Genomic DNA, 17,135 nt, shown 5'->3' with positions numbered 1-17,135 from the left:
GACAAAATTAAAAGTTCAAACATTGCTCTTAACTTGCCATGCACGATTTAATATATACTGTATGATACGTCTGTGTTTCTTTTAATATAATCCACAAATATTAAGATTTTCATGATAGAGAACAAAGGTTGATTCATAGGGAAAATCATCTAATAAGTTATATGTTTTATTTGAAATTTCTTGTTTGCAAAAGTAGGAATTATTCGAAATAGTATTATTTTGTTTTATCCCAGGTAAAGGTTATCATAGTCGTAAAACTTTTGGGAATTGTGGGTCCTCAATGCTCTCAATACAAACACCATGTTGATCTTAGCGTCACTAATGAGTTTTATGTAGAAGAAACGGGCATCTCTTTTTTAAAATTATAAACCTGGTACCTTTCATAACCAATTAGATACAAATATATTGTTTCCCGTAAATCAACGCATTTAGGCTAACAATTTCTTTAAAAAAATGTTGAACACGTTTAAAAATAGTAAGCATGGTTTAACTTCATTGTCTTATCAGATAACGTTAGTCCACTTTGCGGTAGAGAGTGCTGCCTTTATGAGTCTTATGTAGACGAAACGCGCGTCTGGCGTACTAAATTATAATCCTGGTACCTTTGATAACTATTTACACCACTGGTTCGATGCCTCTGCTGGTAGACGTTTCGTCCCCGAGGGTATCACCAGCCCAGTAGTCAGCACTTCGGTGTTGACATGAATATCAATTATGTGGTCATTTTTATAAATTTCCTGTTTACAAAACTTTAAATTTTTCGAAAAACTAAGGATTTTCTTATCCCAGGCATAGATTACCTTAGCCGTATTTGGCACAACTTTTGGGAATTTTGGATCCTCAATGCACTTCAACTTTGTTTTTGTTTGGTTTATAACTATTTCGATATGAGCGTCACTGATGAGTCTTATGTAGACGAAACGCGCGTCTGGCGTACTAAATTATAATCCTGGTACCTTTGATAACTATTTACACCACTGGATCGATGCCTCTGCTGGTGGACGTTTCGTCCCCGAGGGTATCACCAGCCCAGTAGTCAGCACTTTGGTGTTGACATGAATATCAATTATGTGGTCATTTTTATAAATTTCCTGTTTACAAAACTTTGAATTTTTCGAAAAACTAAAGATTTTCTTATCCCAGGCATAGATTACCTTAGCCGTATTTGGCACAACTTTTTGGAATTTTGGATCCTCAATGCACTTCAACTTTGTTTTTGTTTGGTTTATAACTATTTCGATATGAGCGTCACTGATGAGTCTTATGTAGACGAAACGCGCGTCTGGCGTACTAAATTATAATCCTCGTACCTTTGATAACTATTTTTACTAAGAAACGTAAAAAATTGTGTTTATTTTCCAACCTATCAGAATATCATTTCAATGTGTTGGATAACCTTCCTATCAACCTTCCAATTGTTTATTTGTATATACCTGCATATTGATATGTCAATCAACACGAGTGAAACTTACGAATACAAATTGAATATTCAAGCGTGTATGAAAGGCTTACCAGTCAGGAGTCTACTTCGTGAAAATTATCTCCCCATAACGCCAGTTCATTTTTACAGTCGTATAAATGGAAGCCATTGTAGGGGTGACGCGCTACCAATTTTGCTCTTCGAAACCGATAAAGTTATCAACATTGCACCATTACGATCCTTATATGTCAGTTGTATTTTAAAAGACAAATATATCAACTAGCTAATGAGCATCAGTTTATGATCTTGTCTGCATTGATTCAACTTAAAACTATTGTCTGATCGGTTGTCAGGTGGAATTTTCGAAAATTCATAAGCATTTAAAAAAAATCTAATTAAATATTTCGTAGAAGGGCAGACTAGATTTTTTTAGTGGTTGAAGACTATAAACCCTATTTATCACACTTTTCGAAGATATGGATTTCCATCATCCAACTTGAAAGACTGTCGTCAAGTACTTTCAGTAAAAAAATAGCTATTCGAACCCAACTTCTCTGTTTTTGTAATTCATTAGATAGGTATTTCACTGGACCCATATATTGCATCTTTTAGTACTGTGATTTTTTATGTTATAAAGTCAACCTGTAGCTTTGATAAATATAAATAATAGAATCTGAAGCGAGACGATGTATGAAATATTTTTTGGTTTGTACGATACCAAGACAAAATATTTAACTCAAACACGCCCTAACATAAAAACGTGCACTCGATTTTCTCCTTTCGATACTATTGTATTCTAATATAGAAAATATAAAAATTGTATTGTCTTTGGCACACTTGCCACTAGATTTTCAGCAGGTTTTAAAAAAAAGACCTAGGTCTAGTCTACCACCAATGAAGTAAACTTCAGGCCTATAATAGCTAATTTTGCGGTATGGACTTTTCTCATTGTTGAAGGCCATACGGTGATCTAAAGTTATTAATGTCTGTGTCAGTTGGTCTCTTGAGGAGAGTTTTCTCATTGGCATTCATACTACATCTTCTTTTTTATATTGTTTGTCTTTTGAGAATCTTTTAGTTTCCTCATGGGAACCTTTGTACTGGTTATGACTACACCAATGTGTATCCAAGTGATTTATTATATCCAATGGTATTGCACTTGAAGCAAACAAAAAAAATCGAATAAGTATTTGAAGATTATTACACCAGTGTAATTATAACATTTTAACCACGATAAGGGGAAACTCTTGTGACCTCTTACAATGATATAATCAAAAGGAATTTTCAAGATTTAAATGTATACATTGGATCCATATAATATATATCGTCTATTTCTTTCCCTCTAACTTCTTCAATTGAGAACATATTTTGACGGCTAAACCTAAAGGCATATAAAAAAATTCTTTCAGATCTTTTTTGTCTAATTCTATCAAGGCGGCACCGTCAATATGCTCTGATCTGAATTTTGCCGCATATGGAGAGCAATCTGGTATTGACGTGATGAACTCACAAACGGCATCCACCTGAAAAAGAAAAAAAAACATACTTATATGGATATTTCACAACACAAATAATACATAAAGCTTCACATAGTTTGGTAAGGTGATAACAACCATGTGTCCAGCATATGCATAATATGTATAGTGTTAAATAGTGTTTGTGCATCTTAACATTTGTTACTTAAAACAATAGGTGATATGTACATGTATTTGGGATGTCAATTAGATTGCAATATATAGTGTTCCTACTATTTGAACGTATACAAATATACGTATATGATGAGTATAAAAAACAATGGATTAGTTTAATATGCTCAGACCCAAACATCAGAGTAATCACGTTTTGTATTAAAAAAAGTATATCGACAAATGACCATCTTCAATTATTTATCCATAATTTGTTAACTACATGGTTTGTTTTCCACTATCAAAACAATAGCAAAAAAAATCAAAGGAATAGTTACACTCATGTTAAAAACAAACTGACAATATGAATCAAGCACCTATTATGTTGATCCTGATAATACAAAACTGGTAATCAACTGTACAATGAGGTATCTTTGAGGAGAATAGGACAGCATCGTTTTCATTGATTTTTTAACATATCCTTCGTTATCTATAACACAGATATTACATAATGGTATATAAGTATGTGGTACACTAAAACAAAAATGAAAGAGGTTAAATATAGATAATCATTAAAATTATAATCGTAAATTAGAAAATGATTCAGGGCATCGACTATTCAATAACGATCATTACAAGAAATGTTTATTATTGCACAGTCAGGAAAAATCCGTTTTACGCTGAATTTAAATATAATCGTGGGCACCAAATTTCATGGATGAAGGCTAAACTGTATTCTCGGAGATGCTTGATTATATTGTTTCCATTGGTCTAGATACTAGCCGCTTGAAAATATGTTGTTGTTCAACATTTACATTCAGGGTAAACCACTAAGCACGAAATTAAAAAGAAACGTATCCCTTAACTATCGATGAATCAACAGTACCCTTTTAAATTGAGAACTTCCAGTAGAATTTGTATAGATGTTATCGTTATAGATTACATCGAAAAACATCTAAATATACATTCAATTGATTCAAAGCGCAGATTTTCAACAAACACATCTATTTTCAGTATTGTATAACTACAACAATCGATTTTAATATTAGCTTAATTTCCATTGTTAAAAGACTCCCAACTTTGAATATTGACACAAAATGACAACCGTGTATTTTGTTTATGTGACATAAAAAATACAACGATTATTCAAGTCGGGGTCGTTTAAGCATGGAATTAACTATTGATCTGTATGAAAAACATTATATACAGGTGTTGCCTTTGAAAAAGGCTTATACTAAATGGTAATAGTTCTACAAACATTCCAATCTGCTGGTCTCCCGCTGAAACTATGTGTCTTTGTGATTGCCACCTGTGCCCCTGCTTCTGTAGCTAATTCAGCTGCTGAAACAAAGTATCTCAAAGTATACTATAAACTTTAAATAACGCACTTATTCACTCATAGTACATATAATTATACTGCTTATAAAAAAATAAATATGTATACCCAACATAGTTTTATATGTATCTTTAAAAAAAACAATAGATTACATTTCGTTAAATGTTAAAAAAAAAATGAATGTTTAAATGTCTGCTTGTTTCAGTCATTTGATATGTTGAATTTTATTATTGGTATTATATTGAATGTTATCTTTTGCTATTAGAATTGAATGAAAGATTTTTAAACAATATCTAACATTTTTTTTTAAAATTACTGTTTTATCACATTAAATTAAAAGTTGCCCAAACAAAGACACTGAGAGTATTGAACAGCAATGTGTTCAAAAAAAATAGTGAATTCTAAAGCATAATGGTAAACTTTATACATAATGAATTGCCAAAAAATTTTGGCATTTTTAAAAATTCGTTTAAGCACCATAATCCATAAATTGTTGGGTCTTTTTAATATACTGTTTTGATAAAATAAATGGGTTATTTATGTAATTCTCGATTTTTGTTGAATTATGTATCCATAAATATAAAATTTGATCTCTGTTTTATTTTGCTGATTGACACGTTTCAAGTCTCATAAACACAATATGTCGCTTAAAGAAAAAAAACATATCTACCTCTGTTTTCTGTGCTTCTCCTCGATTCACAATCTGAAACCGAGTTATAACAGTTAGGTCATACAGATGGACGTTTAAGATATTTCTATAGTAAACAATTTAACACTAATTGTGTGTATTGCACGAAAATTGGAACTTTGACTGATTACAATAAAGGAGTCACATGTATTGAGTTACAGGTAGACGTTGATGTATATAGTTTGAAATATACATTCAAGAAATACGAGACTGAACTTAGTACGAACATTAATTATAATGTTCTTACTAATTCGTTAAAAGAACTTAAACCATGCAAACATTGTATTGTATTATTTTCATGTAGCAATCATAGTTTCTTTTCATATATACATCCTCCCTCATTATTTGACAAAATTCAAGATTACTCTATTAATAACTGTATCTGCATAAATTTCTGTATATGTACGCAATGGAACAGTGTGTCTTATTGTGGAGGTACAATTGAGAATTGTGTGCTTCGTAATATCAAAAATGATTTTCCATTCATAGATATTAGTTATGTTGTGCATCTGTGCATAGTGAAGCTAAACCAATGCTTTTAAACACAAAATGCGCGCATTAAACTTCAGGATCGCAGTATTGCAAGTCGGTAAAATATATTTGATATGTTTGATAACCAACAAATATAGTCACTTATCAATATATTCTATCGAAAACAATTTTGAAACGTTTCAGAGATTTAGTAATATAACAAAACTAGAGGCTTAAAGGAGCCGGTGTCCTTCCACTTAGTCTATTAGCAAGAACACTTTTCAACATTGAAGACGATAATACATTTCAAGACAGTCTCTATTTTGTTGAACTTATATTACTGATCTTTTTTGTCTGTTTTATAGTTTCTTTGACTTATTAATAGATCTTACAAATAAACGAAAGGTACGTATGCTTGACGAATCATACTAGTTTTAGGGATCCTTCATTTTTATATAGTTAAATAATAGTCGTGGAACTTCGGACATGCAACGACACTTATAAAATGGGATTTTTCTTAGATATATTTAGGGTTTCGGGATGTACGAAAGGTTAGAATATGATTATTGATACCAGCAGGTCGGAGGAGATAACTCTACAAAATATTCTAAATATAGAGTAGTCAGACGAAAAATATACCCCTAGAAGACTAAAAAACGGTCCCTCCCCCATTCTTCAATATTACAATGTTGCACTGTTTAACATAATCAAAATCAAAATATTGTCATATAAACTTTACAGTTTGTGACCAACATATATTAACACAATAAACACAATAAATATATAAACATACATATTAAACATACACAATAACAACAGCGTCAAAATTTATAACAACAAACAAGCTGTTAAGAGTCCCCTGCCTTCAGTTCTAATGACTTTTCCAAGAAGGATCCTAACTTATTTGTTTGTAAAGGCGATGATGGATTTAGTAAAAAATGAATTTGTTCTTCTTCATTTAAATTATTAAAGTTATAATTTTTAACCTAAGAAAATGTCAAAGTAAATACATTGTCTTCTTCCCTAACAGAAACACAAATACTTCCTAGATTCAAAATTTGCAACCCTCAAAATGATAAAATGTAAATGAAGAAAAAAAGACGATCTTCATACTATGCCATATGCTTGTGCTCGTTTCATAAGTTTTGAATCATCGCCTCTCCCCTGGTAATATACGATACACCGGAGCAATGGAACGATTATTTTAACGTATAACTGCGTTTTACTTATAGTCCTGAACATTCATGAAATTTTAGCCACTGGACGATAAGTGACAACTTCGCGTCTATCATCCAAACATATGACTCTTAAATCGTCCTTATAAAATCCAAAATATATATAGTGCAAGATTTATTTTCGTGATAAAAAAAGTCTTTTTTTCTACATTTATTCAACATTACTTTTTGAAAAAAAAATGAAATACGTGCTCCCTTTACGTTCGTTCGTACCTTTTGTCAATTTGTAAGAAAGCTCTAATAGTTCCACAATAACAGTTAAAAGAGACTTTGTTTTATCCAGTAAAAAATCATTCCTTTTTAAATCAAGTTTATTTTTCAATGATAATAATATCGCAAATAATACACGATTTTAATATAATCAAACAGAGAAAAAAAGTGTCAAATGCACATACGTCCCATACGTTAATTACGTAAACCACGAGTACACACATTTTCACGAGAATTTTTTAAGCATGAGTTTCACGATTCACATTTCAAAGGCATTGTTGAAGTAAGTTAGTCTTAATTTAACGACAAGCTTTACATATATTTTTATTTTTTATAGTACACTTTCAGCAAATTGTCAAAGAAGATTTTCGTGATTTGCTTAAAAAAGATGCTACAATGTTTTTAAAAATTAATGCTGAATAAATCTAGAAATAAACAGATTTTGTATGTCAAGAAAATAAATCTAAAATTTTGCATCGTATATATTGTGGATCTTATAATGACGATTTAACATTACACATGTTTGGAAGATGTACGCGAAGTTGTCACTTATCGTTCAGTGGCTAATATTTCATGAATGTTCAGGACTATAGGCAAAACGTGATTATACGCGAAAATAACCGTTCCATTGATCCGGTGTATCATATATACACATTTAGGGGGACAACGAATATTACCAAGGGAGAGGCGCCTTTGAATCAACTCTGAAGATCATCTTTTTTCCTTCATTTTCATTTTATTGTTTTGAGCATTGCAAATTTTGAATCAAGGAAGTATCTGTGTTTTGATATTTCTTATTTTGCTGTAAAGGAGGAAGACAATGTATTTGCTTTGACATTTTCTTAGATTAAATAGTGCAACATTGTAATATTGATGAGTGGGAAGGGACGGTTTTGGGGTCTTTTAGAGGCATTTTTTCCCGTCTGACTACTCTACAATTAGGATTTTTTGTAGTGTTATCTCCTCCGACCTGGTGGTATCATAAGTTTACTTATCGTACGTCCCAAAATCCTAAACATATCTCAAGGAAAATTAAATTTAATAAGTGTCGTTGCATGTAGGATGATTTTACGAAGTTCCACGACTTTTATTTAAATGTGTCTATTAGAGCTTTCTTACAAATTGACGAAAGGTACGAACGAAGTAAAGGGAGGGCGTATTTATTTTTACAATAACCAAAGAGTCTTTGTTTTATTCAGTAAAACAGCATTCTTTTCAAAATCAAATTTATTTTTTAAAAAAATCACAAGTAATTATACACGATTTTAATATAATCAAACAGAGAAAAATAGTGACAGATACACTTTCGTCCGACACGTTACTTACGTAAACCACAAGTACACACATTTCCGCGGGAATTTTTTAAGCACGAGGTTCACGATTAATATTTAAATGACATTGTATGAAGTACGTTAGTCTAAATCGTTTACGATAAAATTCACATTTATTTTTATTTGTTACAGTACACTTTCAGCAAATTGTCAAAGATCAAGATCATTATGCTATAATTAATGTTTTTAAAAAGTAATGTTGAATAAATCTAGAAAAAAAGACTTTGTATATCAAGAAAATAAATCTACAATTTTGCACCATATACATTGTGGATTTTATAACGACGATTTAACAGTACACATGTTTGGCAGATAGACGCGAAGTTGTCTTTCATCGTCCAGTGGCTGAAATTTCATGAATGTTCAGGACTATATGCAAAACGCAGTTATACGCTAAAATAACCGTTCCAGTGCTCCGGTGTATCATATATACACATTTAGGGGGGGGGGGGGCAATGATTATTACCAGGGGAGAGGCGATGATTCAAAAGTTATGAAACGAGCACAAGCATATGGCATAGTATGAAGATCATCTTTTTTTCTTCATTTTCATTTTATTATTTTGAGTGTTGCAAATTTTGAATCAAGGAAGTATTTGTGTTTCTGATAGGGAAGACGCCAATGTATTTACTTTGACATTTTCTTAGGTTAAAGTTTGCAACATTGTAATATTGAAGAGTGTGGGAAGGGCCGGTTTTTAGTCTTCTAGGGGCATTGTTTCCGTCTGAATACTCTATATTTAGAATATTTTGTAGTATTTCCTCCTCCGACCTGGTGGTATCAATAATCATATTTTATCCTATCGTACGTCCCGAAATCCTAAATATATCTCAAGAAAAATCCAATTTGATAAGTTTCGTTGCATGCACGATAATTGTCCGAAGTCCACGACTATTATTTAAATATGTCAAAATAAAGGATCCCTAAAACGAGTCTTACGTATGATTCGTCAAGCATATGTACCTTTCGTCAATTTGTAAGAAAGCTCTAATAGGAGAATTCCTCGGGTCAATACAATTCATATCGTATTAGGACAATGAACACTGTTTAACGAATTTATCCTGATTTTGTAATATTACATATTAGTATATTCAAATTCAATATAAGGACAATATCAAACATATATATTTTAAATACTCAATCAAAAACTGTGAAAATTTTTAAATATTCGGACTATAAAGACACTTAATAATATATTGTTTTATTAGGTCAACGGCATAAGGGAGATCTTTCCAATTGACGTAATACATAAAGGAGATACTTATGATTGACGTTATAAAACAATTGTTCTGCACTTTATAAGAAAATACTAGCCATTCAAATTGCGGGAAATTACTCTAATTCAGAGTAAAAGAATTTGTCTAACATATATAGACAATAGGTAGATATAAGTTTTTCTGAACATATTCGTTCCTTTCAGTCATATTGGTTGGTAGGCGGAATCATCTGACAATTACTTTTAACCATATACCTTTATAATGAGTGTGACCAAGTTTAGTTAAAATTGTCTCTAAAGTTTCAGAGAAGATTTTTGTAAAAGATAACAAAAATTTGCAAAATAAAGTTTAAAATAGACTATGCGGACATTTTGGTCGTGTTCGTTGAACAATTTTGCTGTTTCATTAAGTAATGTCATTCGACAAACTCAAGCAATCTCACAATTGTCTGATGCCAAGTAATGGTTCCGGACGGATGCCAAGTAAAGACTCAACGATTGAAATAAATATTCATCAACATTCTACGATTTGAACATTGGTGTGTGGAAGGATGAATCAAATGTAAGATATTTTCAAAAACTGATGTTATTTATCCACCAAGATTTTACTTGAGGTGATGTTTTTGTACAGCAATAAAACAAATAAACCCTCATTCACTGTTTCTAATAACAATTTGAATTAAATAAAAGCAAACACGCATGCAAAAAAAGATATATATGTGATGTCTTTTACCTGTAAAGATGTTCATACGAAGTTTCATGCGTGAATCGTCATTTGCATGATGTGTGTGGAGTGCTGCTCAACTATTAAAAATGCAATCGAAATATAAATCCTAATCTGAAGAACCAAGAGATAAAAAAAGTATGATAAAAGCAAAAGAAAAACGTTATCATTAGCAATCACTTATAGCTCTCGTCCGCGCAGACAGAAAATAAGTAACATAACGCGAAACATAACACAGAAACATTAAGGAGTACTCATGTGATAAGTTCTTGTATACAGGCCAAACCCGGCCAACAAATAAAGCATAGCAACAAGTAAGATGACCGGAATGATTTTTAGATTTTTAACTGCAATAATCTGTTCTACGATCAACATTTTAATTTAAGTTCTACGATAGAACTGTGCAATTTATTAAGGGCTTTTATAATTTACATTTACATTTTCATAAAAGTCCGATAATTACTTTCTGGTGAACATTGTTAAATCTTGTGACAGTCTTATTTAATTAGTCTAAGTGATCACATGCAATTCTATAAATTTTGACTGAAATGTGATGCAATGCTATTTCAGAGACATGACTGTCGAATTCAATGAGGGCAGTATTGGTGCTATTATATTTATTTAGATTATTCATTGTTAAACTATCTTTTGTTTATCATGTCAGTTAATCTGAGTTCGATTGATATATTTTTGGTTAATTTTGATAAATATTTGTAAGAAATGTATGCATAGCTTACCTTTGTTAATGATAGAAACTTGGCAACAATCTCCGCAAATTTCAACGACACCATAAACAACTGAAAAATAAAGTGGGATTGTTTGTTCATTTGTTTAGGTCGTACGGTTCCAAATCATTGCTGCATCCAGATAATTTGAAGTTTAGTGGACAGTATTGCCATTGGCGATCAAATTACGTCTGTTTTTTTTTAAACACAATGACAATAACAACACATACATGTCGACAAATGACTGTATTTTAATCAACACAGATTGATACTGCATCAATAAACGAGAACATCTGGAATAAAACTGGGGGGAAAGCTAGGCAACTCACAAAGATTAATGACGTTTCTGGATGAGAATAAGAAACACAACAAGCATAATGCTTTTCAGAAAGTAAGCTAAACACCGTCGAAGCAAAATTAGAAATAATTCAATAGATCAACCAACGTTCAACATAATAAATAATTATTAAACAATAGATCAAATACGAATACCGCAAAAGTCAACAACAAAAAACTCAAACGCAGACTGCTGACTTGGAAAATCCACCTTTAGAGTATGGAGTCGTTAACGGCGATGTTGTCAATTTTAAAAGTCAGCATTTGCTGACAAAATAATGTCACATATATATAGGAAGATATGGAATGAGTGCCAATGAGACAACTCTCCATCCAAATAACAATTTATAAAAGTAAACCATTATAGGTCAAGGTTCGGCCTTCAACACAGAGCCTTGGCTCACACCGAACAACAAGCTATAAAGGGCCTCCAAAATTATAAGTGTATATATATAACCTTTCAAACGTGACATCCAACGGTCCAATCTATATAAAACAACATGAAACGAAAAACACGTATAAATTACATCAACAAACGACAACTACTGTATATCAGATAAGTTTGTTTTTGCTTGACCAACAGCACGAATTTGATAAAATTGTCAATTACTTTCTAAGAAGATTGACAATTTCATTTCCGTGACTTATTTTTTCTTGTACTAACTCGTTTGTGCATGAAGATAGTATAATTCTAATGATTTTCACCCTTGGAAGTGTTCTCTTATCTATAGTGTGCTAATAATAAGCGGAAAAACAAATTGAACACAAATATTACTTGTTATGCTTAAGGATTATTGCTGCTAAAAAAATCCCCATGATAAGTTTAATAAAAATCATGGGTTTTTGAACAGTTTAACTTTTAAGAATATGATATATCTTTCAAATTATTGCAATGAAAATCGAGAAAAAGATCATAAAAGCAGTTGCCCGTTTTTCATTAAAGTTGTTATTAGATTGTGCCTTAACAAATGTAATATAACGGTTCTCATAAAGTTATTTCATTTACTAACCATTCCTGCATATTATCTGTACTTTAATTATTTGTGTGTAGCTACGTAAATTACCAAGATGGATGGTATAACACATTTTTGAATCAATATACGATAGTGGCCAAATAAACTGTCATTTGACAAACGACATACGATGTAATACGAACTGATGAGGACATGTTACTTGTCTGTTGGACAAGAGGAGCTTAAACACAATTTCGCATTAAAACAAAAAGTAGTTAATATACAAATAAGTATAACCATGCATATATGTATAAGCATTTAGTTTAAACATATTTATTTATAGTGGATTGGGAAACAAGTTTTGCAACTTATATTAATCCCTTTCCACTTTGCGGGTGCGGGTGCTGCCTTGTAGCGGCATTAGCTTACTCTTTTTTCGAAATCTACAAGGGTGTCTTTAACTTGCAAGATATATGACTCTCTTTTAACACGCGTCAGCCATTTATCGTCCCCTTCCGACGGACTTTCATCGTTTCCTTAAAACCATACTCGCAAATGGCGTCAAGGGAGAGCCGAAAATTGAGTTCCTGAAATTTTCATCCCAAATGGGAATCGAACCAGAAACCTTTGTGTTAGTAGTCCGATGAATTAACCACTACACAACGGCTATAAGCATTTGTATTACATTTTGTCACTCAGATTGATTCATTCTAATTTTTGTTAAAAACTACGCCCATCATTTGTCGAAAATTATGCTTATTTGTATTTATTCTGTGTTCTCTACTATTTAGAATAGGAATCAGAAGACAGATTGCTTCATTATGAGTTGGTGTGTGCAATGTGTAGCTTAACCAATTTATCGGCTATATCATGTATATATCAGCGATATTTTGTTCGAGGTTTTGCCCTTATATTTGGATTTGATATCATCTTGTCTCGCGTTTCGCTACTTGTAATTCATTTTGTCCATAAAACGATGATATTTGCACAAATGGTACAATATAAAAAGTACATGGTCTACTATGAAAACTCATTTCACTGTATTTGCTTCGCGACTGTTAAAACCGTAAGAAGATGAATTAGTTATAGAAACATTTTAAAAAGTATTTCTATAAAATAACATAATGACTAAGTAAAAGCCCTCAAATAAAACAAATATATTAAGATACTACAATATCAATTTTACAACTAACATTTAGTTTCCTCAAATAACCATCAATAACTTCAATAAAGTATAATAACATTTGTACCCAATTATATAGTGGTCTTACCTTTAGGTAAATCAGAAAAAGCTTTACCATGGTCAATACCATTCAAGTGAAAGTGTAGGGTACTGTCTGGCGCTTTCATAATACCAAGTTTATCACCGACTTGTACTGTATCTGGATTTAAGGAATATGAACCCATTCTCTTTCCATTTTTGAATAAAGAATTACCACTGAAAGATATGGTGTAAACAATGAAGGTTTATTTATATTATCTTACCCGGTAACTTCTCTAGAGTAATCCTTGCTTAAAGTAATTTAAGACAAGTAATCTTTGGAATTATCAATGTAGCTTAGATTGGGTGACAACAAATACTCTCTATCTCCATAAGTTGCGTTGTTGGACGTTTTCCAAGCAAAATTTTCATTGTTGTATATCACTTCAGTTATATGTATTTGTGATTAATGAACTAATGTGCTACTCTAAACGAAAAACAATGTCTCACCTTAAAAGGCAAACATTGTTAAATTAAGAATATTTGCTAACTTGTAAGTTCATTTTTTATTGCTTCATTGAATATATATTGCTTAATCCAAAGCTGCAAACATGTGACATATAGTCAGAACAGTGTTGAGTATTATTCAATTACTGCAATACTCAATAACATCAGCTTGCCATTTTATTGCAATCTCATTTTTTTACTTGGTATGACATGTATAAATAATGCTACTGAAGCTTAGAAATACAATACTTTCAACGTATAAAATCACATTACGTATATTGCTTCGAATAATACAAGGAGTATTGTTCTTACGAATTGAAATGTATCTATAAGTTGGTCGGGGTCATGCTAAAAGTTTTAACGTTTTGTACATGTTTTTGGTCCTTTGAAGATCAAACACCAATATATAAAAAAAAAAGTAGCCAAATAACCCATTATAGCATTGGGAGTCATGCATGAATACATTGTTAGTTTAGACATATTTATGTATAATGGATTCGAAAACAAGTTTTGTAACTTATATAAATCCCTTTCCACTTTGCTGGTGCGAGTACTGCCTTGTAGTTACATTATCCTGCACTTTTTCGAAGTCTTCAAGTCTTTTTATTTCTTTAGTGATTAACATTTAAACACAGTGATGACTCCCTCCATTCCCTAAAAATTTGTCATTTTTACCCATTATATATGTTAGTTTTGATTTTATATTATTGTCAATATAATGGAACTGTTATACAAATGAAAAATAGAAAGGAAGCTGTTAATTTAAATTTTGCCAAACTGACACGGAAAAAGAAACGCATGTTCCAATAATAACAAGTGGTTTTTTCCCCCTATTCATTTGATATGTTTGACCTTTGATTTTGTATTTTGATCAAGAACTTGCAGTCTTTAATTGTCATTTAAGTTTTGTATGTTGGTTTCCTTACTTTTTACCTAAAAGCTATGCCGAGAGTTGCTATCTAATATTTGTCTTAGAGAACAGCACTTCATATAATATCGAAACAACTTTGTCAAATACAAACAAAAGGCTGACAATAAGTTGCTTTAAATTTCAAAAACCTTAACTATTTCATTCATATTCAAATGTCTACATTTGCTGTTAATATAAGATTTTAACACTAGCGAACGTTTGAACTTTTTTGAAAGTAACAAGCAACAAGTAACCTTGATCACATGGTTTTGCGCTGCCAATAACCAATATTTGTTTAAAAGGTATGTAATATTAAGTATGATATAACAGATCAAGATGATGTAAATGTCATAACTTGATTGTTGTGTTCCTGCTTTCAGTAAATATTACCGTGTGTTGATGCACCACATGTGTATTTACACACTGTCATCACATTGAGTATCTTTTCATGAAATTTATGAAAACTGGTGAATAGTTATTATAAAGTATGCTTGTGTTTTGTCTTGACTTTCATAATAAAGTATGTTTCAGGTACTGTTCCTAGAAGTATGTTTTTTTTTTTAAAGTTATTGAAGCTGTTTACATGTCTTGTGTTACTATACTATGTAAAGGCCGAAGTGGTAACACTTATTTGAAAATAACGAATCAAAATGTTTAGAAAACTTTCCTTTCTTCTTTGAAACACGAACTCACCTTAATGTCCTGATATTTTCCATATCCATTGTTAAGCCAATTTTTCCCGCATTAGGTGGTATCTTTGTCGTCACACCTGACAACAGAAAATACATCTAATTAATCGATTGTAATAACCAATCTGGTTTGCATATGTGGATATGTTAGATTGATATGATTCGAAAGTGTATGGAGCGCAGAAGATGCGTTTTAATCAATCACCCCCACAAAAATTCAATCGAAAATTCTAAATTATTGATCTGATTTTTGCATTGTATTTGTTTTGATGTTCTTTGTGTAATATTTTTTCGTTGTTAATAAAACATTATATAGTTTCAAAATCAGATTATCAGAATGGATATTGTCCACCTTATACGAATCTGTAACGTTGTACTGCACAAATTTCTTCAGTTTACACAATGTTAGTTCTTGATATCACTTGAAGTCATCTTTTTTTTAAAATTAATATTTGTAATTCACTTGTTATTTAACTAAATCAAATGATAGAAAGCTAATTATAGATTAATTTCATGATATTGCTAAAGCGAATTTCTGACTAATGACATGTCTAAAATAAAAGTAGACTACTAAAATGAAAGAAAAACATTGTATTACATGTTTCTTAATAGAGCTGACAATTTTTGTTTACGTTTCAAACAACTTGGTCTTTTATAAGAGAGTTCATATTGACGAAAATATGCACAAGCAGTGTTGAATAATTACAGTTATGTTTTTTGTAGTTGTAATCTTTATTGTATTTGACCAAACACACACATAAAAGGAAAGAATGTGAAAACCAACGGAATATTAAAGCTAATAAGTCTGCAGCTGACTATATCATGGCAAAATGAAAACACACTCACTAAATTAAAAACAGCAGGATATGCAATATAAAAATGAAGATCACCGGCCACAAAAGACTAAATGAGGCAGAAATTTACAACTTTAAGTCACCGTACAACCTTAAACAATGGCCATACCTATGGGAAGCTATAATTGGCCCCGAAATTACAACGAAAACAATGTAAAAGAGAAAACTAAAGACCTTTAAGATTTTTTTTAACCCATAAACAAACGAATACAACTGACGTACAGGGTCCTGACTGGGGACATGAACATACATACCGAATGTGACGGATTTGAACATATTAACGGGATCCCAACCCTCCTCCTATAATCTGGGACAGCGGTGGACAGAACTATCAAATTCAGTTGGAAAAGACTTAACTCATTAGATTGATATAACTACAAACACTATACAGAGTGAACAACATAAAATATAATTCTATAGACTGGCCATAGACCACAATTAATTCCTCTATCAGTTCTTTATAACCTTTTGCCTCATTAAAAAAAATGCACCATGCACAATTGTTAAATTGTGTGTGTGTGTAATGTAAAGTCCTAGTCCAAATATATATCCAATATTCAGAAAGATTGACGCAATCACTTTTTCAAATTAAGCCAATACACATCCATACCCCTATTGACAAGTCAAGAGATGTTCCGAAAACTGTAAATATTACCTTTTTGCACTTGGCCTAAACACTCATGCCATATTAAAATCAGTTAAAA

At 31.4% G+C, this 17,135-nt stretch overlaps 1 protein-coding gene across 2 annotated transcripts; it reads right to left on the bottom strand.

Annotated features, from left to right (window-relative positions):
* Window positions 1-2,585: 2,585 nt before the first annotated feature.
* Window positions 2,586-15,653, bottom strand: LOC134689668 (neuralized-like protein 4). Of its 2 annotated transcripts, none has more exons than XM_063549631.1 (6): window positions 15,582-15,653; window positions 13,542-13,708; window positions 10,994-11,053; window positions 5,052-5,084; window positions 4,304-4,386; window positions 2,586-2,943 (listed from the first exon to the last, which is right to left on the bottom strand). In XM_063549631.1, exons 1-6 carry the CDS (start codon window positions 15,608-15,610, stop codon window positions 2,749-2,751), a joined length of 567 nt encoding a protein of 188 aa, XP_063405701.1. In that variant the 5' UTR covers window positions 15,611-15,653; the 3' UTR covers window positions 2,586-2,748. The 2 variants fall into 2 exon arrangements, with proteins under 2 accessions (XP_063405701.1, XP_063405702.1); XM_063549632.1 differs by having other exon boundaries at window positions 4,304-4,383.
* Window positions 15,654-17,135: the final 1,482 nt, after the last annotated feature.

The sequence above is a fragment of the Mytilus trossulus genome, chromosome 11 (genome assembly GCF_036588685.1).
Source record: "Mytilus trossulus isolate FHL-02 chromosome 11, PNRI_Mtr1.1.1.hap1, whole genome shotgun sequence".
Classification (NCBI taxonomy): Eukaryota; Metazoa; Mollusca; class Bivalvia; order Mytilida; family Mytilidae; genus Mytilus; species Mytilus trossulus.
This window is presented reverse-complemented; position numbering and strand designations above follow the sequence as displayed.